Here is a 27,013-nt window from a genome sequence, read left to right as displayed (position 1 = left end):
TCTGAAATAATTCCTATGTGGTTTTTGTTGTTGTTTTTTGTTTTCTTTACTTTATAGAAGTGGAGATGACCAAGAAGTGCTTTTTGATCAGATTTTGATGGGACAGGTGGATTTTCCATCTCCATATTGGGACAATGTTTCTGACTCTGCAAAGGTAGGTTTATATAGTTGATACTTTCTTCTGCACTATTTTTCACAGTGAACTTTATCCTTCCACAGTTCTCTATTTGACACATGTTGTAACATCTCCTGCTACACTTGTAAATTCCTCTGGGTCACCAAGTATGTTTTCATTTGATCAGCATCCATCTCTTAGGCTCCTGCCTGAAATAGATCCCGTCTCTATGTGGGGGTCTCATACAGCAGAGACACCRGTACCCCTCCTGAAGAAAAAAAATCCAATATTCCAATAACTTTGCTTGATGTACACGTCTTAGCTTGAAAGCTCCCCTGGACTCTGCTTTGTATATATGTATGATGAGGATCAGGTCCCACTTGGAGCCATTGGACATTATATTATAATATTATCAGGAGACTGTTTCCTCTATTAATCCCATTAGATGATATGTCTGTTGTTCCTTTCTGGCAAAGACCCAGGCCTAGCACAAGCTGTAACTCCTTACTTTTGCCAGAGGGGTATGAAATATGGCCTTGCTCTGTCCATCCAGTTCATTGCTTATAGCCTCTTGGCAAATGGTGCAACTGAGTTAGAGCTTGAGATGTGCTAAGGCAGATGCAAACACACAGCACTTTTCTTAGGAAGATCCTGAGAGAGTTAAACGTACTTACAAAGTAGATCACGTTTTTTAATTCTCATTAGTGCACTAGAGTGACAGTTTATCTTGCAGACTTCCAAAGGATTTGGCAGTCGTTATAGTTTCGTATATAGAGAAGTAGATAGGTAATACGTGTGTACGTGCATGAAAAAAAAATTGACCTGGTTGGCATGTAGATAAGTACTTAGTTTCCCTTATACACGAGTGTTCTGCCAGTTCACTTCTGTAGCCTGYAGGGCAAATTCACGCAAAATTGTTTTCCTATTTCTTTCAGTGTGACAGTGTTTAATTAATCACAGACCAATTATGATGTTTTGAACTGGAAGAGCAGAAAGAAAATAGCATTCTAAATTCTGAATCTCGTTTTTTTTTTTTGGTGCAGTTGCTTCCATCCTTCTTTTACAGAAATGTGTAGAGTGATAAGGAAGGAGTAAGTTTTTAATCTGTAAACTGAAGTCAACAAATGGGGCGCAGTCACAGAGCTGGAAGAAGGCCTTTAATTCCCTTATTGTTTTATAGCAGGCTTAATTTTATATAGAGTTCTCATTCATCACTAATGAGAACTCTGTAGGTCCTTTGCCAGTGGTCTTCTCCTAYGAAGCTCCTGTTTCTGACTAGTTCATTCTAAAATTTCTGTCTTGAAGCATAGGAATATGAGTTTAACTTTTTCTYCTTGTTACTAAACATTAACCTCTGTCTTTGGTGATATCCCTTTATTTGCCGTTATACTGCCATCTTATTTTCTGTGAAGTACATTCATTGATGGAATTAAGTATTTATTTATTTACATGCTAGCTGAAAGCTACAGGAAGGCAGTAGCAGAAGAAATCAAAACAGCAAAAATTATATTTCTAATATTTTWAAAATAYTTTTATGACATTTATACAAGCACTTAAAATACAATTCTAGATTTTCTGGCTTTTTTCCTGCGGAGAATTTGGCTTTTTCTTGATGAGAAGCTARCCWAATTTCATGAGACCATCTGTTTTGCACATTATGTATTAAGTTGCTTTTCTCTTAACAGTGGCTATAGAACTGTAACTCAGAACTGTCCTCTAGCTTTTCAAGGTACCATTAGGTACTGATTTTAAAGTTCAGCTTAAAKTTCAGCAGTTTGTAGTTGTTAATTTTTTTAATAATATTTTTCTGCAGTTGGTAGTTCATTCTGTCTTTGAGCACTCTGCTATAATCAGTTCAAGAGCACTTCAGTGAATTAAATCTGTTGAGTTACTTTRTAAAAGTGTTCTTTAAATTTGACCCAGTATTCCATTTCTCAGGAACTTATCACGATGATGCTTCAAGTAGATGTAGATCTGCGATTCTCAGCCTTGCAAGTTCTTGAACATCCATGGGTTAATGTAAGTAATTTCAGGCTTGTAGATGCTTCTTGTAATTTGGCACCTTTAAGTTCTTCTCTGTCGAGTCTTTTCTATGCCCTTTTGGAGCCAGCACATTCTAAAAACGCTACAGATTTAACTGRAAATAAACTGGGCTACATGCTGTATTAGTATATAGTGCACACCATAGAGTCTTCACTACATACTCAGCTACATTTTCTCTGAAATATTTTGGGGAATGTATTTTCAATACATCTCAACTGCGCTGGAAAAAATTATACTTTTAAGAATGAGCTTGTGGGTTCTGTGACACATTTTGCTCTCCTAAAATCAAATGGCCTCAAAAATCTGACAATCATGATTAAGAGGTATTGAAATATAGTCCGTGGTGTTAAGCCTACTTGATCCAGCATGAAACAGGGGAACATTTAGGATCATATTTTAACTTCTGATGTTGCAATATACATGTATTTATGTGCTGCCATATCCATTTAGTCTGAGTTACCATGAAATATCTATTTATATATCCTGGCTTATCTCTAAGTGACTGGACATTTGCCATAAAAGTAGTAATCAGTGAGGTGGCATATGGATAACTCTGGCAGAGAATAAAGAGATTTGTCTCTAATTAATGTTGAGATAAGAATACTACTTAATATTTGTTAATTATTTCAGATTATTTAACATGTTTTAAAATATTTGGATGACAAGAGAAAGAAAAATTGGAGAAAATCTGAATTCAAATTTAGAAAGGAAGATTGGGAAAGAAAATACAATTGGAACTAATTAAAAAAAATAAAGGAGGAAGAAATAATGTTTCACTTTTCGTGTTGCAAGCTACAGAATGCAAGGAGCAATGCTCCCTGGAATACTRTTTTGTTCTTCAGATAACAGGTTCCCCTAGCTCCTGTATCCAACAGACTTTTGGATACAGAACCCTGTTCTAAAAAGATTAAATATATAATAATCTAAAATAATAATCTTTTTTTTTCTAAAAAGGTGTCCTCTGTGTAGCCCAGAATAGCAGTGATCTCTAAGTGTTTACAAAGTGTACACCTTCATCTTAGATGCTAACATACTGCCCCGTTTTTTTTYTCCCCTCAAATACTATTATCATGCAGAGCACTTCTGCCATGTACAGAATGCAAGGATCTAGGGCAGTGTATGATGAAATTCTTTTTAAGCTGACATTCAAACTTCAGAAATAGTATTTTTCCTTGGTACCAGGTACTGTCCTTTGACACAGTGTCCTGCCATAATTTCTAATGTCTTTAGTTACTGAGGCATCTGTTCTTCCTCACAGAGGAGGTGGGTAGGAAATTTTGGTGAGGTAGAAAAGGGAATTTTCTGATAGAAGCTGTAGAGAGGCCAGATCATCCACTAGTGTCAACCCCAACACTTCTCCTGAGGTTACTGAAATACCACTTGTTTTCACCATGGGAGGATGTAGCCACTGATCTTCTCTTWTTGTGGAAAATACATTGGAATTGTTGACCCTCCCCTTTTCTTTCCTTTTTTCTTTTTCTGCTTCGGTTGCACCGTGATATATGTTAGGAAGCCAATTCTGCAAGATGTGTTAAGAATAAGAGGTGCTGCTCTTTGTCAGGACTGTGGTGCTGCCCAGCACAGATGACATGAGTGTGACCAAACTCCCTGTCCTGGCTAGTGCCTCCTCAGGGGGAGAGAGGGAAGAAGGGGCAGGCGGATAAATTCTTTTAACACCCTGACAGTCCAGTAAAGGCGTRTTTTGGTTACTGAAGCACCCTGTGGGATTCCTCATTTTTATGCAGCAGGTTAAAACGTAGATGCCTGAGTCAGAGGGTGCTATAGGGGCCAGGTATAAATGTATTCAAGAGTTTGATGCTTTTTTGTAGGATAAGTCCATTGAGGCTTATTAAATATGGTGGTTTGGATAAAACTTCCATCTCRGAAAGTTCTGAAACTCTTGATTGCCAAAAACTGGAAGATATGCYAGGGAAAGTTCAAGCTCCACTTGCGTATTTAAAATGTACTATTTCATAAATGGTAGCTACCATCCTCTGTGGAAGTGGGATCCTCTGTTAGATTCACTCTTGGTCCAGCTCTGCTGCACTTCTTAGAGTTTTATGCTGATTATAAATCTTTGCAATCAAAATCTGTAGCAGTTTTGTGCATAAACATCTGAAACAATTATTCCGTGACAGTTCTATAATCTCTTCTTTTCTGTGCAATTATTGCTCTTAGCAACTGAGAGGAGTCAGTATTTTGTCTGCAGCAATATGCTAATGACAATTCATAACACAGATCAAAACCCTCTTTTTAATTCTCATCTGTGTCTTCCAGATATTTTTTTCTGGAAGGACAAAGACTAGCACGGGGACCAGTTCAGGGAAGTACTTGAGCACATCTGAAAGTTTGCTCCTATTTCAAGGCATCACACATGGAAATGCTTAATATTAAGCATAAAATTAACTAAATTATTCTAAAGCCTGGTTTATTTACTTCAGAAGAAATATGAACATGACTGAGCTGAAACAGGGACATAAATGTTATCATAAAGGGTCACTTCCCTGAATTAATTCCCCTAAACAGGGAGTGAATACACTTATCCTTATTTACAAAATGCRCAGAGATCTAAGAGTCATAATTACCTGAGCAATTTTCTGCAACTTTTGCAAAATATTATCTTTTTATTTCCAAAAGAAAAATGGCTTGTGGAATTTTCATGTAACACTCCATTTGCCTAATTCACCTGTTTAAATACTTCTCTGTGACACCAAGTGGTGGACTTATTTTTCCTTTTATTATTTTGGTTTTGAACCTATTCAAAGTGGTAAGATTAATGAAATTACAGCTAAAATACTGGCTAGGAAAGCTGCATTGAGACGCAGGCACATATTTTCTTTGACAATTTTAAGGAAAYGTTTTCTCTCTTTGATCAAAACTTTGATGGAAGTGTTCTAACTGGTTACACTATATAAAACCATTTTGTAGATTGTAAATAACCGTTCTACTTTATAGCAGCTTACTATGTGATTACTTGGTAAATCGCTGAGATTCCTGGAATGTRCTTTGACAGTTTCAATAGGAGCCAACTCTCATTTCAGTTTCAATTTTTGCTGTAAAAATAGCTGGAATCCTCTTGGAAACTGCAAACCTTGTTATGGTCAGAGTCAGTGCAGTAAAGCAGTTCCTATGTCCCAGCTGCTTTCAATTCAAAAAAACAAAACCTGAAGAGATGCTGGCTACGTGCCATTGCCACAGATGGAGAGCTTGGATTCTAAATGCAATTCAGCAGCAGTTCTCTGCCCCCTCGACTTAAGTTTATTTGGATTCGTCTCTCATATGCAGTACACTTAGACCTGGAAAGAAAACCATCGGTTTATACTTCCCCTACTGGGAACCCAGCTCTTTCCTTTACCTGCTCAAATTCTTTGCAAAATCAAAGAGTTGTAAAAGGGGCTGGAAGCTTGAGGTCTGGCATTTTAAACGTCGGTAATATGATATGACCTGAAGTATGCCAGTGGCAAGTTATGGGACAAATCTACTCTCTTTTTGTTAGATGAGCAGTAAATATTTTCTAATAGATTGTGCAGTGTTGATCAGCAAATGCTGAAAGAGAAAGATTAGATTCCGTAAATCCTTCTCTGTTAAACTAATCAATATAAAATGTAGTGTGCTGTTGCTGGAAAGGCAGATTGTACACCTCAGCCTGAAAAGAATTAGGGGAAGTGTAGCTTTAAAATATTTCCTTAGCCATACTTGCCTTGGAGATTTATATGTGAAATAAATGAATAACCGAACAGTAAATAGTAATAAAGTGTGCATTTGTAAGGAAGTTAATTTAAAAAGACATTTCTTGTTTGGCAGATGCAGCACTTTTGGTCACACCCTAGGACACTGCCCAAAGAAAAATATCCTTATAATCCTTAAAGGAAACAGAGTCAAAAAGCTTTTCCAGCACTTTTATTTGCTCTAATTTTCTGCTGTTATTTATAAAATGACCTCTTCACCTGGTGCATTTAGACCTGGAAAGTAAACCTCTTGTGACCAGCTTGTGAAATGGAGTTGAGTGCTTCAAGGCAGTAGGAGTCTGGGAATCCTGAACTTTGTTCAATAGTTTTAACACTTTTTTTTTCTTTGAGTGGCAATGTGTCCTGCCTTACAGAATGATGCAAATATGAAAACAGTGCTTATTGCATACTCAGGTTATGCTGGAACCCTCTACCTCATTTTTATGAGGTTTCTTTCTTTTTTCTTTTTTCTTTTTTTCTTTTTTTTTTTTTTTTTTTTTTTTGATACTTGCAAATAGAACAGAAAAGGTATTTTACGGAACCTGATGAAAAAAGATCTCAAGATCCGAAACAGTGAACAGGTCCAGGTGAAAATTCAAATTCTGAGCCAGGATTTTGAAACTATCAGTGATTTTGGATCCTTAATTTTTGAAATATACTAAGGAGAGCTCTTTTCTCAGAGGATCAGCAGTCAGCATTTTCTGAAGCTTACAACCCTTTAAAGTTCTTAGAGTCGCGCACCAAAACCYGCTAATCATCCTTAAAAGCTCTTGTCCTGACTGCTGAAGGTTAAGATGAAATTCTGTGTTCATCACCCTTTGCAAGAAGTAGTTCATATAGCTAAAGGCTAAAGTAGAGGAAAGAAACAATATTAATCTCTTTAGGGCCTGACGTCCTTCGCATTACAGCATCTTGATGAAATTCTTGTCAGGAACATTTAGCCTATTCTACTATTCTACAACTTTTCCTGACGATTCTAGTGAATCTGATTTTTTTTCTTTGCTTCCTGCCTTTTTAAACTGCAGAGCAATTTGCTTTGTATGTAGAAAAACAGCTGTCATCTCTCACCTTCAATATCTATCTATTTTAGTGCTGGTTGAAGTGATTCCAAGAGCCAGTGTATATAAATTAACTTGTTTATAAAGCACTTTGGAGTATAAAAAGATACCTAGTAAATGTCAGGTAGCACCCAAAGCAGTTACAAAATCTAACAATGTCAGTATCATTCCCATATATACCTATGTGACGTGTTAAATTGAACTGGAAGATATATTATCTCAAAGCTGGAGTCAATACTATGTGTCTCTGGCATATTGCCACTGGAATTGTGCTTGTGGGGCTTCACCAATAAAACATTACCACAGTCTTGGTAACTATTGTCTTCTCTGTAATTTAGTATTTTGACAAGATGACATGAAAGTTTGGCAGGCTTTCATGTCAAGAAAGCCAAGAGAATGATTTTTTTTTTTTCCTCCGGTGAAGAAGAGTTCACTTTATAGATGAGCTGTCTTCTGGGAAAGGCAAGGTCAGCAGAAYGCAGGTTATTTTTAGGGATCATATACCCCCGAGCCAAGACTCCCCAGTGCTAGACAATAATCAGCTACTGTATTGTATTGTTTTATTTTGTATTTCGCAGCTGTGTGCACTTGACCATGTTTTGCCAGCAGAGACGTTTTGTTAAGGGGTGAGTGAGGGATCTCTAAACACAAACTCCCCAAACTAAATAAATCACAAACCCAAACCAACCTCCCTAAAGTTCCCATATGCTCACAGGGATCATGATTTACTGCAGCAACTGTGTAACTCTTAAAGTGCCCTCAGAATTRCTGTGAAGCCAGAAAAATGGATGCTTGTAAACTCACCAGATTCTGATCTTGTCTCTTGCTTACATATGTTCTACTAGAAGTCAATCTAAAGTGGATTTTAAATATCTTTTTAACTGTTGATAACTGCAGATACAAAGCAGTAAACCCCAGGCTGACCATTGTGCGTACCAGGGGCCTGATGTCCTGCATATTCTGCTAGGGAGAAAGTCTCTGCAGACAGTGGCTTTTTGCACTGCTCCCCGAGCAGACGTACCAGTTGGTTCTTGCCTTCTGAATCAGTCGCAAGAGGCCTTGTTTTCAGTTTCCAAAAAAAAAATCCTTTCTTGGGCTTGTATTTAACTGCTGGCTTGTGTACAGCTGCAAGCACCCTTCTTTTTGCTTTTCCAAGCTTCTRCTTGGAACATGCCCCTGTGCCCTGGTGCAGCTGGATACCTGTTTGCTCTGAGCAGCAGGCAAGAGTAGCCTGGAGAAGGCACCTCCCTAGCCCAGCTGCACAGCTTCCGAACTGGAGCTATCGCCCAGGTGGCTAGCTGGGTATGCAGGGCAGAAGAACATGTGTCTGCMTGTACTTGTCCATGTAGTTGTGTGCCTACTTTTACYTCAATTAACTCAGGTTGAGAACATGTGTTTTTTGGCAAGGAAGCAAAGGCCACCTGCAGCTGACTCCAAACCTTCTCTGTTTTCCTGCCTGGGCAGCGTGTACCTCTAGCTCTCCTTTGCCCACAGCTTCACAGGTTTGTGTGTTTTGTGACAGGGGAGGGAGTTGCAGTCCGTTGTTGAAGCGTACAGTTATAGATTATCAGTCAGACTCCTGTGAAGGAAGCTTGAGTTTTGGAGGTGATTCGTTTAGCTATAGTTTCAGTATGGTGAAATCGTAGTCTGCGACTGTACAAATGGTTACCTGTCATTCATATTTCCAGGGAACATRATAGCAAGTCGTTAGCCTGCACCTAAATTGACCTGCAGAGGTATACCATGACGTATCCTCATATTTGTGAGGTCCTGTGTTCACCCACAGTGAASATCTCGATTGAGGCATGTCTAAGCTCCCACCTTGCATGGATTTCTTCTCCATGGAGCTCACCGAGAGCTGGACATTAGCACGAACAGTCACTCAACCCAGTAGTTCCTGATCTGTGGCCTTTATGAGTGGAGGTCCCATTTAGGAGTTATGAATTGCCTTATCTCAGTTCAGTTTTTAACAAACATCTAGCACATGCTTGTATCAAGAGCCCTCAAGATTTAAAGTCTTCCCCTCGCACTGCTACAGGTGAACCTCTTCTTTTTCTGTGCAGAAAGACATTTTGTTTAAAACAGAGTGCCTCCACAAATGGTATAATGTGGGTCTTCCTTCTTTCCTACCAGAACAGGACTTCTGGTTTCTATAATCTCTTGGACACTTCCTACTTTCGAGATCATTGTCTTTAAATTTATCTGATGAATCAACAGAACAAGGAATAGGTCCAAGCTTATCACACATCAAAATATTGATGGAATTAAAAACAACGGGACAGTGGAAGTTAAGGCATGGTAGAAACAAGGGTAAAATATTTAATWATTATTATTATTTAACATTACCAAAAGTTTGAGAGGCTAGTTTCATAGTCTAAGATAATACTCATMTTATGTATAGCTTAGCTATTTTAATGGGAACAATGACTGACAAATTACAGATTTTTTTCTTAAACTTTTCTACATTGACAGGTGCTATCAGAATCACCTCACAATACCTTTATTTTGTGTTTTCTCTCTGAAGTTTTATTTTGTTTTGTTTCTCTGCAGGATGATGGCCTCCCAGAGAATGAACATCAGCTATCGGTAGCTGGGAAGATAAAGAAGCATTTCAACACAGGCCCTAAACCGAACAGCACAGCAGCTGGAGTTTCTGTCATAGCAGTAAGCATCTGAAATACACAGCTGAAACATTTAAATATGTGACCACAAGGCAGTGTGTGTTTAGGAGATGCCACCAAGAGAAACCGGAGAGGTCAATCTATAGATAATTCTAGCATTTAATTAATATGTTTAGACTGATATTCTGCACAATTTCTCCGTTGATTCTCCTCGTGAGTCACATTGTTATTTAACAGCCCTAGCACATCAAAACGTAAGCACACGTCTGCATTTCACTAGAGGACCGCTGGGCAAACTCCAGTGTAAATTCAACTTTTTAAACYGTGGGATCATGCCATTTTACTTGGCAGCAGAATCATCACATGGACTGAGGCAACACAGAGGTTGTAGCAGAAGGACAGCAGCACTTTGCGAATGAGTGGAAATCACYCCAAAATTGTAACAATCTCTACAGCAACCTGAGCTTCTTTTCTCTGATGATACCAGAGAGAGCTAGGATGGCTCGCTGCATACCGAGAAGCGTTTCCTTCATAGTTTATGCTAATTAGCCATTTCTGATGTAGCTGAGCAGCAACTTTTTATTCAGTTACATGCCCCAAGTACATGCACTAGCTGCTTCCTTTTGGGGCAGAAGGAGTAAATTTATTAAAGACCTAATAGACCTTCTTGGTACCTTCAGTAACGTCTAGGTATTCCAAGTTATAATGTATTGGAGCTTCTGAAACCAAGCTTGACCAAACTCTTGACCAAGCTCTGCTGAGATTTCAGTGGCATCCTCAGTGCAGCATAAATCACATACATTTCTATTTTTTTCTAAAGATGAACATGTGTATTAGATATACATGCACATGGAATATATTCAGCATTTTATGAGATTATTCATACTAATGCCATTAAATGGTAACATATACATCCTTTAYATTTTTGATACATCTGCCTGTGTTTGTAAGCTTTTCTTTATTACTCATGGTAATGTTAATGCTCCAGATAGTCACTAAAAATAAGTGACACATTAAACATAACCATTCCCATATCGGATTACTCAGTGTTCATTCCCAGCTTCCATAAATTGCAGGTGGTGTGACTGCACATGTACACGTTCTTGTACTGTTTCCACTTTCATGTTTCTCAGCTCAGCCCCTCCAGTGATGAGTTAAATCAGCATGAAGTAAACTCAGCTCAGCACATGCAGTCTGGCTCACAGGTGTGATCTCTTTGTGCAGCAAAATGGATACTCCCTCAAAGTTACTCGATATAATTACTTACAATTTCMAGCTATGCCTCTCTCATTTTTTTCCTTTACTTTTTTCAACACTAAACTTCCTCAACATGGAAGCAAATTGTCCCTCATGCTTTTCTTAGATTTTCTTGGTCATCAGCTAACATTGTCCGCATTTTTTATGTTCATTTTTTAAGCAATAATACTGCAACAACTCTCCCACAACTAAAACATCACATACCCATTGCTCATCTGAAATGCAGGTATGTTCTGTACAGACTAGTTGAAACCGTGTTCTGTTCGAATGGACTGCCAGCACGCTCGTCCATGAGAATTACTGCTCAGAGCCCCTATGCAAATAACTTTAAAGCTTAGACATAAGAAATGATGCCTCTGTCCTCATCCATCCCTCGCCTCCTTTAATTTTTTAATTTCCCTACCCTCCTTTTTTTTCTTTGACCCAGTTGCTCTGCCAAGGAACTGTTTACAGCAGTTTGACGCTTGAGTAATGAGAAAAGGCACTAGTGAATCTTGCCTCTGAAGAACATTATATTTTTTWAAAAATATATATGTTAATTTATATTCTTTAACGGCTTTTTTTTAGTGTTTGAAATTTTAACAAATTATTGTTAGTGGCCATCWGTATGGGTAAACATCACACTCTGGCATGATTAATTCTGCAGTTTTGCCTATAAAGTAGAAATGTTCAGAATATTTTTAAAAATTCAGAAAAGTGRTTTGGTTAGCTATTGTTATTTATTTTCTAAAAACTTGGAGAAGCTGGAGAAGTATAAATCTCTTTAGTGTTTTGGTAATGTTCCAGAAAGCTGGATATTTTGATTTTAAGAATAAATTACCTTTAACTTAATAAGTAAAATAAATCCAAAGTAAAACAATAAAACCTTTAATTGTTGTTGCTGCATTTAAAAGCATGTGTAACATAGATTTGACATGCTTAGTCATTAGGGTTTTATATTTGGGAATCTTCCTTTTCACTGTGATATCAAATACCATAGAAGTAAATCTTATTAACTAAGCCTGCTCTACATTTAGAATATGCAAAGTATATACAGATGCTGTAACATATTGTTCAGCGCTAAAGGAGTGCACTAAGTTTATTTCCCCAAAAAAAGAACAGTTTTATTTTGCCTGCTTGTATGTTTACTGTAACCTTTTGAGAGAATGCTTGTGTATATAATATATAGTGATGAATTCTATATATTATATGGCACATCTGTGTTTGTGTGTGTGTGAAAATGTGTTAATATGTGCATATTTATATAGATTACTTAATCTTATCAAATATAAATCTTAGCATTATTTTGAATTTATAACTTCATTCATGTACAGACAGAGCTAATCTATGGTATTTCGTTCTTAACCTGTGCTCACACTGGTGTGATATTATCTGCCTGTTTCCTTTTGTGGTAAGAGGTAACACACCTCAAAGATCTCAAGCTACATTCATCATATGCACCAATTAAAACTAATAAGAAAATTAAGTTAATAAGGATGCATTTGTGGTCAGCATGATTGCCTGGAAGTTKGAAGCCACATGTGTTTTACATGCGTGTACCATGGCTACTGCTTCCTTCATGAATGTCCCAAAACCTTGGCTTTACTCCTTTTGTTCAGGTAGACGTTTGCTTCAGTTATGTAGTAGGTCTCAGTAAAAGTTGGTTCTGACCGTTCAGGCTGGAGACACGCTACGACTTCTCATGCACATGTCCAGACTTAAAGTTTATCYACCTTTAAAAGGATTTATCAGTTTGGACAAACTACTGTAATGAACGTGCTGTGCATGCCTGGCAAAACTGTTCCTTTGCTGGTGTAGCTGAAGATGATTTCTCGAGCAAAATTAACTATACAGGCAAAGAGAGGGGGGAGTTTGCTACGTTAAAACAGCATTAAAAGTTCTACCAGCATCAATATGTCAGTCGGAAAAAAAACAGTCATTCCCTTAAACTAACGTAGCTTTGCCAGCAAAATTTAATTGGAGAGCCAGCTTCTAAAACAGCTGTAAAATTAARAAGACCCTAATATAAACATTGCTTGCTGATGGGAGAGTATATCGGAGAAAGATCACTATTCTTGCCCTATTCTTAAACTCTTTTCATAAGCATTTACTACAGGTCGCTGTCAAAGACAGGCGGCTAGATTAGGTGCCCCTTCGGTCTGTCTCACAACAACCATACTTCTGTTAATTATGTGTCAAAACATTTGCAAGCATCGAGTTTCTCATATAGTTTTCCAACAGGAATAATATTTTCTAGTTCCACCATGGTGTTTGTAAAAGATATTGCAGTGAAAGCAAAAACAAAAAAACAAAAAAGCGAACAAAAAAAAAGCCCAGATATTTACTAAATAGACTTTTTAAAAGTTGGGGATAGAATTTTCCGTTCAGCCCTTCATGTGGGTCGTCCCGCTGTTGCTTCAGCCACTAAACAACACCCGATGGCCATGCCCTATGCGTTCAAACGACGGCACCTGAAGTGAGCAAGAGGGAGCCAAAATAATTTTTAAAGTGCTTTGCAATCCAGAGGTGTGCTGTAATTCTGTATATTAACCGAGCCTTGTCCAGTTCGTGTTCCTGTCTGAAGTGTTAAAGCTTTGCCTGTATGTTGTCACTTTTTGTGCCCGTATTTTTGCCATCGTTAAGACAGGAGAAAAGACTATCGATAGCGTTAGGRTAAGGGCTTACGAGGCCTCTGTCTTGGCAATGGGAGTAAATTCCTGCCCGAGACTCACGTGAACCAAGCAAGGCAGAAAGGAGCGAAGCTGCTCGGGCTCCGCAGCCGCTGAGCGCGGCGGGCGCCCCGGTTCGCCCCGGACGCGGCCGAGGCGCTTCCACGCGCTCCGCTGATGGCCAGAGAGAACTGCGGCTCGCARGCGGCGTTTGCGGGAGCGGGATTTCTTGGGCGCTGAGGAAGAGAAGCCAAGGCTGCTAGTTCTGTTCGGCTTGAGGCAGAACCTGTGTCCCAAACGTCACCGCGCAGCTGTGTGTGCCGTTCTGGCATCATTGTGTGTAACCAGTTTTTTCATAGAATAATTTCCACGGTGGCTAAATTGTTTGGCCTCATATTAGAAATCCAACTTCCTCGATTTTCCTCTGTATTTCTTTTGGCCTACTAGATTTCTGAACAGTGTTTTTTGGTCTGCTTTTTGAAAAACAGTCCTTTTGTGTAATTTATATGCAGTATAGGAAGAAGCCAGTAGATGGCAATAGCAGACCAGTGTAGATAAGCCTAGAAAGAATTAACTATAAGTGCAAGAGTCTCATGTTTTTAAAGAGGAAACATCCTTTAAATAATTCTAAATAAGATGAAACAGGCATTGTTTTAACAAAATGGAGTAAATTATTAAATTCTATACTTGCAATACAGGCACCAAGAAATTTTTAAATTTATTTACATCCTAACAGCACTTAAAGTAGTTGGTAGCTAGGAATGTGTTGAACCGCTTTTCTGCATTTAGAATTAGTAACTGTCATCAGTATTGGGGATATATGCCACAGTCCTAATGAAGCACAAAATGGCCTTTTCTCTTCATAGGGCACAACGAGAAAATCATTGCAGTCTCCAATATTAAAGTGGGCAGAGTGTCTCTCTCAAGATACTCTCCCCTAAAATTTTATTTAAGTCAGTTAAATGCTCTCTCACCCATCTGTTCGTGCAGCACAGGGAGGTTAGAGAAAACAACACATTTTCTTTGTTCCTGTGCACATCGTTCTGCTAGTGATGAGCTTAAACTTAAGAGATCTTTGTTTCTTAAACAGTACCGTGATCGCACTTTGCTGGACACAATGTTAAGTTCCTTTCCATTTTGACTTTAATTGGTGCAATTTTAAATGTAACAGTTTTTGAACTTTTATCTTTTTGAGCATGAGGTGTACGCTGAAATGATAAACAGTGTTATTCGTGGCTCTGAGTGGTCCTCCTCTCCAAGGTTAACGCATTTTTTTAAATGAATTACCGTGATGGATGGGGTATCAAAACCTGATTCTTTTCATCTTTACACAGTCCATGATTACGAAGCAGTCTAATTTAAGCCTTGTGTAGTCTGTCTAGCCTGCTCCTTGTGATGGTTGCACTGCATTTTTTAAAATTATTAAACCTCTCAGTTTAATTGCAAAAGATAATTTTCCATTACTGGTATGTGCAACTTAAAAGGGCACTTCTGTCTTTGGAGGTAACGAGATATTTATCAGACTTTTAAATGAATGCATTATGCATTAAGTAACCTATTTTGCAAACTCCATTTTAGTTCAAATAAATTGGCTTCTAATTTAGCAAGGCCAAACCTAGAGGTGGTATCTTTTTCCTTTGTTTTTTTTTTTTGTTTTGTTTGTTTGTTTGCTTCTTTTTCTTTTCCTTTCTTTTTTTAAATTTTTTTTTTCCTGTCTCCAGTGCGTAGGTGTAGGCTGTTAGCTAAGTGCCTTCTGAAAGTGAAAACCGTAAATATGCACTAAATAAGGAACAGCTTGCTCTGGAGTCTTAATTCTTTAGCATAATGTCGATCCACTGAGTTGCCCCGTTTCTCTCTGCTCAGCTGGACCACGGGTTTACCATCAAGCGATCAGGGTCTTTGGACTACTACCAACAACCAGGAATGTATTGGATAAGGTATGAGATGGTGCAGCTCCAACAGTCAGTGTTTCCATGGCAACGTGCTGGCAGTCTCCATTAACCAGTTCCTTCGGTGGATAAACATGCGTTTTGATTTGTTACCCAGTCCATATGCTGCTTTATCGGTTTCATTGGGACCCTGACGGAGCCGCCACACCCCCTCATTCCCTTTCTTCACCCATTCTTCACGCCGGCATCGCCAGCTTTCTCCTCATTGCACACGCTCAGTATCAAGCTCTCCTTGTAGTTAAAAGGACAGTGTATATAGAAAATCTGCTAGATATGCTGAAGTATGCACCCTCCCCCTCCCCGCGGCTTGTTAAGGCATCTGCTTCCTGCGCGCTCCTGTCCTCAGACACATGGAGCAGCAACAGGGTCTCAGCATATATTTTCCTCTTTCTCCGTGCGAGATGTGGAGCTATATACTGTCATTTTAAACCCACAAAACACAATCCTTACCTTAGATTGCACAATGCATTTGCCTAACGTAGCACGTAGAAACTCTCCGAAGTTCAACGCGATAKAATGCATTGTATGTGCTGGTAAGCTTGTGTTTCTAACGGCGCATTTTTTTCTATTTTATTTTCAAAGCCCTTCTTTTTTAAACCTTTTTCTTTATTTTTTTTAATACTGCATGAATCTTTTCAATATATTTTTCTTCATCGTGTGACTGTGCCAGGGTTGTCGTTAGTTGGCTTGACCTGTATGATCAAATGGGACCTTGGGTGGGAGGGGGTTATTTTGGAGTGGGGGCAAGGAGGGATCCTGTTCTGCGAGCCCACAGGAGGCCCCCACGGCGCCTCGATCGATCAAATACCCCACAATTTCCATCAAGTGGTTATTTGCTGGCTTTTCTCCTTCTTATTACTCACTAGACCTCATTTGTGATGGCTAGAGAAATTTCTAAAAGCTCCTCGTGAAACCTGTGTTTTTCTAACACTGCAATTACTGAAACCTTTAAAAAAACTCACCTATGAGGTATTTGGAAAAATTCAGCAAATAAACCACATCAGGGAAACAGCAGAGATGATCACTGCAAGTGTTTCCAGGAAAGTAAAATCCCCTCCCTGTGTCATTTCACTGAATGCATGAATCGGACTACAGCACAGTTTCCATAAAACCTAGCAGTTCCCTGAGCGCACACTAAGAATTAAGTAGATTCTGATATGGATGTTCTGGGGGAAAAAAAAAAAAAAAAAGGAAAGAAAGAAATAAAGATAAAAAAAATCCTCCTCTTCAGCCAAGAAATAGAAAAGTAGTTCCCATCCATCAATGAATTAAATGCTGGCTAAAAATAATCGCAAAACACTTTCACTCCAAGTGTTCAGATGTGTTTGAGTACCTGTATTTCTAGCGCGTCTGCGTTCATGGCTGTATACCTACAGCAGTTTGCAGAAACGAGCAAAGCGTGCTTTGTCTGTTGCATCAGTTAGCATCATGCTTCGCCCGACTCTGGCCGTGCAAYGCAGCACGCTTAGGGGACAGCGGCAGCGCATCTGCGCTTTTTGGTCCTGAATTAAGGGGGGACTCACCAGCTTTTCTGTGGGTCCTGAGCACCCTGCTTAGCTACATGTGGGTTTGGTAGTATTGGAAATATTTTCCTTTTCAATTACCAAGGAAAGATGACCTTTTTTGTCGAGTAGAACTTTATCAAATAGTTGCAAATTTAATATTTCCTCTGTAAAAACAGAGGAAAGCTCATAGGAGCTTTATCGCTGATTTGTTTTTCCAGAGTTTAATTACTATCCATGACCAGCTTATACTCCTTTTTCTACTTTACTCTTTTTTGTTTTACACGACAAATTCAGTACTGTCTTTCCATTTGTCGTACTCAATATTTAGATCTTTTAAAAATCCAGCTTCGGAGGCAACAGACCACCCGAAATAAGAGAGCGTCTCGTCTCAGATTGGCCTTGACTCAGTTTAACTGCAAAGCCCAGATTTTGAAAGAAACCATATGCATTTGAGGGAGTGGGGGCTGGGGGGGGGGGACAGACTCTAATTCTGCTAGTTGGTAAATAAATAAACGCTATAAAAAAAAGGCCATTTGACTAAAGCACTAGTAATGGCTGCCATAGGCATACAAAATGACACATCCCTGAATAATGGGCTGGAGCAGATGGGCGATAATCTCTCTTATTCATACATAAACTGCTCTGTTTTCCAGCTGGGGGCAGTAACAACAATGTTTATAATTAGTGCTTTCTAAACAGTGCACCTAGTGTGCAAAGGCAAATTGGGAAAGTGGTGCTCCTAGGCGTATATGCTTAATTAGGAAATCCTATAACACTTGGTTCCTCCGAAGAGGCGCTGGTCTGTATTTTTTCTTCTTTCATCTCCAAGAAACAAGAGCTTTACAGGGCACCTACTGTAGTGACCAACATTTTGGCATAAGTAAAACCATCTCAATTTAGCAGTAGTTTACTTTCTAGTAGTGACTGTAAGCCCAGATGCAAAGCATATGAAATGTTCATCAGTTCCCATATATAAAACGGTTAATTTATCACAGGCCCATGACAATTAACCTGAATTCACAAGTAGAGCAATATATGAAAGCATGTCCAAAGGAAAATGTAATACTCCCTTTGTTAGTATTAAACTATTCATTTCTTCTCCACTCCTTTGATCATTTTCATCCCTAGTTTCTAGCAGTCTTCTAAAATATCTTTTTAAATGGCACTATTTCCTCCTTCAATCAACCAGAAAACCTTTTCCTTTCTCTACCTGAAAGACTTTCTTCTTTAAAAAGTGCCTCAAAGTCATAATTTTCTGAGCACTGATTTTGCGTCCTGTTTTATTCTGTGGCAGGAAAATAATATGTGCAAGTGTTCTTAAGTGAAGTGACTTTTTTGAGCTATTAAAATACAGCTTACTTTATTTATAGCAATAGCTGTTAGCTATGATGTCTGGAAAACCTTTCAGTGTTCCTTGAATGTGAGGAACAGGAAAAGTGCAATGGCCAATTCAGTGAAATCATTTGGACCCAAAGACGACACACATTTTCAAAGTAATGACACACAAGGTCACTGGAGCATCAGCCCTGCGACCAGAAGTGCAGAAAAGGCCAAGGTAGCTTCAATAGGGAGTGAGCCCCCACGGTCCCAGGGAAACTCGCACYGTCTGCGCTGAACCAGGGCTGCGGAGACTTTATTGTTCTCTATAGCCAAGAAAGCCACTTTGGGCTAGCTAGATAATATCTGCCTGTGCTGCAATCACAGCTTCCTTCACCCCCAAATCACCAATGTCAAGTCAAAGTCAGCAGAGATCACCCATATTCCTCTCTCTGCAGCTATATTATGTTATAGATCTTGTTTTCTCCTAAGAAAGCCCATTTTCTACTGGATCACTTTGTAAAAGGGTCAAAACCCATGGATTCTTTTTTTATAACTTACCTTCTATTGGAACTTAGCAATGATGACCACAAAAAAATCCAAAGGGATAGAGTGGCACCTACATTGTCCTCGAAAAACATTATGACTAGTAGGTTTACTTTGTTACAAAAAACTTCTCTTCCTTAGATCTACTTGACTGAGACTTTAACAATTTGTGAGACATATTCTGGCCTCCATGTAACTATGCCAGAATATTAAGAATATTTTCCTATATTTCAAACCTTCCCTTTGAACCTAAGTGCTGCAGTGTCCAGTGCATAGCCTTCATCATCTGCATTACCTTTTCCTCGTAATGGTAGCTCATTTTGATGCCAATCCTTTGGACAACCTACCAGTATTTTCTATGACCCTGAATTTCCTTACTATTTCACATTCCTGTCTTAACCTTAAAATTATTTTAGTGTGCTGTTGACAGGATTGTCCAAAATTTTCTGTGGGCTGAATCAAATGTAAAATATTAGTATAATATGTTAGCATAGGTATTTATATGATTTGTACTATACTATATTGTACMTACAGCATAGGTCATTATATGTAATGTTAGTATAAAATGTTAGTGTGTATTATTTCTGATGCCCACAGACACTATATAAAAGCTAAAGGAGCAATAAAAAAAAGAGGAAGTGTGTGGGAAAGTCATTCCTATTACTGTGTAATAGTAATAGCAAGGAGACCGATTACATGCACTTGTAGTGAAACTGTTGATCCTGCCAATACTGAATTCAGAGGATACTGACTTTTTAAAATATGATTCTCACTGTCACAATTAAAAAAGTATCTGAATAGCTCATTTGAAAATCCATAGTTCCATCTTACATGTTTTCTACCTAATTCCCATTAATTTGCATCTGTCAAGTCACTTGCAACTGTCCCAAGTGGGTACAATACATTACTCGGTCAAAAGTACAGCCAATGGCTGGATAATGGGCAAAGTAGTTGGGAATGAGACACACTCTCTSTAAAGTGCCATTTTTAATATAGTTAAACCCTCTGTAAACTTAATCCTGGTAAAAACAGACAAACATCTAAACTCATTTAAAATCTCTTTTCCTGCTCTTTGACTAAGAAAACCACAGCTGATTTACTAACTATAAATAAAATTCACCCATGCAAACAACTTGGCACTAAGTCTCTTCCACATGTAATTGAAACCAGCTGAGGAATCGTGTCTCAGAAAGTGAGAGATGTCAAAGAGTAAACACAAACTTAAATATAGCAGTATGAATTCAGCATTTATGTATGTAGAATACTTATCTTTGTATTCACTCACCAATGCAGTACAAAGCGTACGTCAAAATGATTTGGTTTTATTTCTTTTTGCTTTCATTTTAGCTAATTCCATGCCAGAAGTTACATGGTGCACCAAAGCACTGGCCTTTTGTATTTGGAGATCTAGGTTCAAATCCACTCGATTCGTTTGTCCCCTCGATGTGGTCATTTGCACAGCTCCAAATCACCATGTAACTTGACTTAATTATAACTTTGCTTGAGGGACTAAAAATAACGTGTGTCTTTCACTCGGGGCCTGAGGTGCACTGCTAAGTTTCAAGTACTGTCCAAAAGTGCGTTGAATCATGAATCAATCATATTACCTGAGAAGCCCATGGAAACAAGAAGTGCCAGAGCAGAAGGCTGCCTTGCATGCCCTCATGCCTTGCATTGTAAAGCTGCTGCTATTGCTTAATGGTCACTTTTACAGTAGGAAAATCAGCTGTTGCATATCTCAACATATCAAGGTACCTAACCAGAAACTAAAGAAATAGGATAAGATTATCTAGGTGTGAACATTTAAACACATGTGTACACATGTATGTATATAAAACGATGCACTGACAGAAAAATACCAATTTTTCATTAGATRTGTCCATTTAATTCCAGATACTAACATGGCATCACCAAAATGGCAAACAAATTGCAAATAYGTTCTTGCAGAATGAAAGCAAGTGAAGGGGAGAGTTTCTTAGATTAATGCGTGAACAGCTGCATCCCTGGTTCATTCTCCTAGCTGCTATGAATAATGGATGGACCAAGAGGCAAAATGCACAATAATGTTCTTTTATTAATGAAATGAACATATATATATATTTGGTGGCCAGCAGTAAATTAAGACAAGTGAAAAGAAAAACAGTCACTGCTTGCATTCATAAAATGCAGTTACTTCAATCTAATACTACTGACCTGACAGAAAATATCAGCCCACAGCTAAAATAAGGCTCTTCCTACTGCAAATCCAACATGTATATCAAAGCAGCTGTAGTTTTTGAATGTCTGCTTATAAACACAGAGTCCAACATTTTCCAAGAAACAAAGAATTTGCATGGCTCAGGTGTCCTGCAACATCATGGCTTAGAGAYCAGGAAAAAGATACTCCCTGTGGTAAAATCTTGGGAAAATGCTAACTGCACTTTAGTATATATGACAGAAACAATGATTTCACAATAACGCTCTGTTATTTCAAATTAAATACATTTCCAAAAGTAGCTTGTTAACCATTTGGTACTGGGTGTCAGGATTACAAAATGTTGATGCAAAATACATTAGTGCTTAATGAAGTGCTTCAGACCCATCAGCACCAAACTATTAAAGGCAATCCACTTATCTGCTACTGGATAAGAAGCTCTACATTTCCTCATATGGATTGTAAGATGACATCTACATATCTTAAATAAAAATGCTATACTTGCATTTAGTTACCATTACTGTCATATAGTCCTCAAAGTTCTCACTCTCTCACCTCAAGCTGAGAAAAAGAATGTCAAAATGTGATAATGAAAATCTGGGATTTGCAGCCCTGTGAAGCATAAGTGCACTGCAGATCCTCTTATTATTTATTGAAAGAGTAGCTTAAAGTAGATATGCMCTGAAAATCCGTAATGGACCAATTCATGCACTAGCAAACCACCCAGCTGAATAGTAGATGAAATAATAAATCTGTTCAACCAAGGAAATGAATATAAAAGGTCTTTGTTACAAAAATAGTAATAATAATTAAAATGCTGACTTTTGTCACAATAATATCACATTTGGAATATGCTCATATGCACAGAATATAGTGAATGAAAATTGCACTTATAAGACACCCACAGCCAATACTCCAACATACACTACCATCTCCCCACATTGCAAAGGATTAATCTATTATATTCTGAAATTCTTTAGAGGTAAGAAGCAACTGTGGCCTCTTTAAATGAAAAATAACATTTGTGCAGAATGCAGGATGGCAATGCTGTATGGCAATGTAATCGATACCAGAAGTGCAAAACATGCTATTAGGGCATTGGGAAGAATTAGCTCAATCTTGAAAGTTCTGTAGGAATTGTGAGTGCTCCGTATGTCCCAAGAACAGACCCGTTTTGTAGTTCTGACATTTTAAACATTAAATATTAGGATGAGGTGATCTTTGTATTTTTGCTTTCAAATACTCCCTTCTTTGGCTCTTTCAGACCTTACGCATTTTTATTTGATAGGCATTTTGGGTGAGAAAAGGCTTCGTATGTCACTCAGCCCAAGGGAGTAAGCACATAGTGTCACTGAGTCCACAAACACATCTTTATAAATAAAGACCACTTAAATCAAATTCAGGAGAGACTTTAGGCAAAAATGTAAAGGGAAGTGTTCTCTCAATAATATTCCAGGCACTTTCTAAATGGTCAGGAAGCCAGAAATATTTGGTCCTACAAACTACAGTGTGAGGTGTTGGACTAGGTGGCATCATCATTTATGTGCCTTCTCTAACTTTTTTGATTCTTAAGGCAGTAAGTGCCTGTAGGCACTTATTTAAACAAATAGCCCCCTAATAATGATAGAAAAGCAGTATCTTGGATTTTATGTTTTAAGACATCTTTAAAATGATATCATGATATTTAATGACTCATGACTCATTTTGCAATTTTATAACCTTATCTTTTAAAAAGAAATTCCATAACTTCATTTAAATTTCAAAAGTAATGTTTTATTCAAAAGTATTCACCTTTGTGTAACTCACCTAATTTTAAAGACTTTCAGCATTTACATATAGATTTACCACTCTCATGCACCAGATTTTAAAAATAATTTTTTAATTTAATAGAAGTATTTTTATTTATTCAACCAGAAATGTTTAACTTTTTCAGAGGAGAGTATCTATTACCACAAGATGATGTGATGTGGTTTAAACTTTAAATAAATGCTCATTTCCTGTAAGCATAAAAAATCTTTTAAATGGAAATCTGTATTTTATAGAATGGTAATATATTCCATTCTTTTCAATTTTCACACAGAATTACATACTGTATGCAGTATATTCACTGTGTGTAAAAGAGCTAGGTATTCTTCTGTTTCACATTAAAATATAATCAAAACCTGAGTTGGTTCAAGGCTAAGAAACGTACCAGGCATTGAAAAATACTAATTAGAGCGCTTAACTAAAAGATTAGCAGTAAACAAAGAAATTCTCRGCAGACGTTAATTGTTGGATTTTGTAGCAATTATTATTTAAAATACCAGAATGAACTTATCAAAGTTAAGTCTACCCCTTTAAAGTAGTGCTTTGTAGGTTCTGGATACAAAAATAATAGTTCAGCAATTTAGCCTAACTAAATCCATTTGCTATAGTAGCTCTGTACTCTTGTCCATCTTTCTGTCCCTATTACATCATTACTGAATGCTGATTGCATTATTTTAGAGCACAGATTGCTATAATGCTATTCTGCACTAGCATGATGGGTTTAGTTTTCATTTTGTTCTCAAAAATRCATTGGCTGTAAACATACCTCTGTTTTCTGATGAGGCTTACACTATAACTAGTAAATTTTCTGGAGAAATCAGTCGTACTTATATCAAGAGAAAATAATAAATCATTTGAAGCAGAAGAACCTCTTGGCTGCATTTTTTAAAATGGAGATTTTCATATTAGTGAAAAAATTGACATGCCTTAACAGTTAAACCTACTCAGTTGTCAAAGTTATCTTTGGCTCCCATGCCACAATCAGATTTTTTTTTTTTTTTTTTCATTTTGCGGGTCATCTTACTAGCTGCCTGCTTTTTCCATTTTTGCTTTTTTCCCAAAATCACAGGCCATGGTTTAAGAAGGCAGCCCTGCTTCAGAAAGCAGTTAAGTATGTGTCAAAGTGACACTTTGCTGAATCAAGGCCATCCTGTTGAACTTGTAATTTTCCACTAATTTCAGGGACTGCACTCTCTTATCCTGTCTTCAAGAAACTGGTGAAACCCAGTCCCACATTTGAAATCATTGACCAGACTGATACTGCTTTTAGCTGGGTTTCACCCTGTAAATGTGCCAGGCGAAGCAGAAGAAAGGATGTGGCTAGACATTACAGCCAACGTAGACCTATGCTCTCACCAGTGGCATAAACTGAGCAAAAAAATAAATAAAAAAAAAAAAAAGGTCATCAAAGAAGATCTCTTTTCCCATTTCTAGATATATGGCAATTCAGGGTAGCATCAGTGGAATACTTAATTTGCTAGACCTTGGTTAAAAGGAGGAGGCAGGATGGTCCGGTTCAATGGGGCTTTCAAACGGGTCGTCAGCGTTCTCCCTAAGAACATCCATTGACGGGCATGAGGAGGTGTCGCAGAGCTGGGCTAGCTTCCTTTGCTCTTCGTTTCTCTCTCCTGTCTGACAGCTTCATCACAATCCATCTTTGTTAACCAACCGCACTGACTCGCACATGGCTGAGTGTGTATCAACCTTCATTAGGTCAAATCAAAGACAAGTGTACATCTCTGCCTTGCCTGTAGAAGTAGATTTATACTTGGAGAGGGGTGGGGGGAAGGTCAGTTGGTATTTGGCTTGAAACTTGAATCTATTAAAGTATAAAATTAATAGCATCCAGAAGTAGAACATATGGCATCCATATACATGGTACTGTATCTGCTTGGTGATGTCACACTACCTCTTACGGTTTGGAAATGCACTTTTTAAAGCATTTAGCGATGTTGTGGGCTAAACCTTTCAGACCTGACTGAAACAGAACAGGTTTAATTTGGTCTGAACATTTATTATCCCTGGTATTTGCAGGCCACATACAAACTCATGGTTTTCGTTAGCTTTGCATTTCACACACAGCCTAATTTCATTTATTCTTATTTTATGCCCCTGCCAGACCACCGCTCTTGATAAGGAGAGGCAGGTTTTCCGACGAAGACGCAACCAGGATGTGAGGGGATGTTATAAGGCACAGCAAGCTCCACCTGAACTCAACTCCGAATCGGAAGACTATTCACCAAGTTCATCCGAGACTGTTCGCTCACCTAACTCACCCTTTTAATAAAACACTTTTACTCAAAAGTCTTGGCTTTAACCCTTTGAGCCCTGCAAATCCTTCAGACCTGTGTGAAGTGATTACATCTGATCTATCTAGTGCTAAATGCTTGACTGGTGGAACACAAAAGGGTGTTTACAGAACCTTTGTAAGAATAATTTCCTAATTGATTGAAATCCTYGTTCTCTGTTTAGATTGCAACTTGCTGCTAATATGATCCTCAAAGGGTTAAGGCTATTTTGCTTTTTTATTTAAAGATAGAAGCAGTGAATGTTTTCATCAGTGAAGCTAGGAACTGCAGTATGTAATTTTAGCACATGTTAACCCTCTGAGTAAACGATCAACTTAATCTTGACGGCCCACACTAGGGTTTTATTCTGGCTTTTTTGCTTTTATACGCACATATCTTTTATAGTACCCTGAAGTTCCCTGCCTCTTTCTGGCCAAAACAATATCAAACACACTATTGCTTAGGGGCTGCAAATATGGGCTTTAAAAAATAAAATAAAATGAAACAAACAGGATCTTCTACAGCAGCTCATTGTAAATCTGCATCATACTTCCATAGAAGAGTGGCTGGTTTTGGAGGGTATTATGCATGGTAAATGGGAAATTCAGTTTAGGGCAGTCTCATAGTTTACAGGACATGACATGATGATGGCCTCAAAAGGTTGCTTCCATATCGTTTGCTGCTAATGACAGTGCAGGGTCTTGGGAAATGGCTTGAGGACACGTTCTGTCATGTAATGGTATGTAATGATCTAGTTTAAAAGTTCCTGGTTCCTTTGCCTCACATTCAGAAAGGTACAGACAGCCCCTCAGCATGACCTGATTATTCCACAGAGAGCCACAGTTCTCCTGTGGTGAGAGTCACTTTTAAAGATCAACATTAATGAGAATTACCCTTAAAATAGCTAAAGGATTTCTGACCTGAGGAAAAAGCAAGTCTTCTAAAAAAATATCTTTCTGCTGTGGACGAAAGCCTTTTCTAAACTGAATTGGTGAAAGTTTCATCTTAGAATGGAGAAACTAAAAATGATTCACCACTCTATCTGTAATATTTAATAAAATGGGCATTTACACAGAGTATAGATATTTCTGGTTTGTTAAAACCTCAAGATAGCTTTATAGTATATTATCTAATCATTATCGTAAAGTTGGCTTCCACAGAAGTATTATGCTTTGTAAATTTTGGTTTCAAATATGATAATTTGAAAGAAAAATGATTATAAGTTCACTCAGAATTTCACTTAAAAGAAAAAATGGCACACTTCCAAAAATCCTATTCTAAAATAAAAAATAATATTATGAAATTTATTCTTTCTCTTATTACTCATGTAAGATTCATCATATTTGTATTTTTCTCCTCTAAAGTTAATTTTAGAAGAAAATGTGGTTTACCTTCTCTCTTTCTTTCTTTCTTTTTCTCTCTTTCTCTTTCTCTCTCTTTCATATCATACAGATAGAATTATAAATGTGCTGCCCAAAGAGAGAGGCAGATTTTGCTGATCTTTCTGGGAAGTATAAATAAAGTCCGGAGGAGCAGGGCCAGTTACTCATAGTGCAATTTCTATTCTGAGATGTGTTTACTCACAGAGCTATTGCTAAAAGCAGTTGTGGCGCTGAATGCGTACCTGCAGCTTGTTGGCTTCAGTATAATGCTCTTCTGCATTTCTGGTTTCAAGTATAAGTTGAACCATCTTTTAAGAAGCATTGAAATTGTTTTGTTTCTCCATCCTTCAAAATGCATCTTTCATTTCTTCAGACATAAAAATTTATATATTAAAAGCTTTGAAGATTTTTTATATAGGAATTTCAATCTTGTGAATCTTTACACAAGTGCTACAGGAATTTCACACAGAATGCAATTCATTTCACCCAACCTTAATAATCTAAAAGTGAGACATTGAGTCTAAAGTAGATCTCTAGACTTCCTTGTCAATACAGA

The 27,013-nt window shown here is 37.8% G+C and overlaps 1 protein-coding gene across 2 annotated transcripts in view; it reads left to right on the top strand.

The window, feature by feature from the left end:
* Positions 1-26,329, top strand: part of DCLK1 (doublecortin like kinase 1) — a 249,508-nt gene extending 223,179 nt beyond the window's left edge. The window contains exons 13-17 of one of the 2 annotated variants that reach the window (XM_085320665.1): positions 58-154; positions 2,054-2,134; positions 9,495-9,608; positions 15,334-15,407; positions 24,907-25,060. In XM_085320665.1, the coding sequence (XP_085176791.1) occupies positions 58-154; positions 2,054-2,134; positions 9,495-9,608; positions 15,334-15,407; positions 24,907-24,964 (424 nt within the window). In that variant the 3' untranslated portion in view covers positions 24,965-25,060. Of the gene's footprint in view, positions 1-57; positions 155-2,053; positions 2,135-9,494; positions 9,609-15,333; positions 15,408-24,906 lie in introns of both variants that reach the window. The other variant, XM_085320664.1, reaches the window with a different exon arrangement.
* The last annotated feature ends 684 nt before the right edge of the window (positions 26,330-27,013 follow it).

Source organism: Rhea americana, unplaced genomic scaffold, assembly GCF_003343005.1.
Source record: "Rhea americana isolate MKP2758 unplaced genomic scaffold, rheAme1 scaffold_65, whole genome shotgun sequence".
In the NCBI taxonomy this organism is placed as follows: Eukaryota; Metazoa; Chordata; class Aves; order Rheiformes; family Rheidae; genus Rhea; species Rhea americana.
This window is presented reverse-complemented; position numbering and strand designations above follow the sequence as displayed.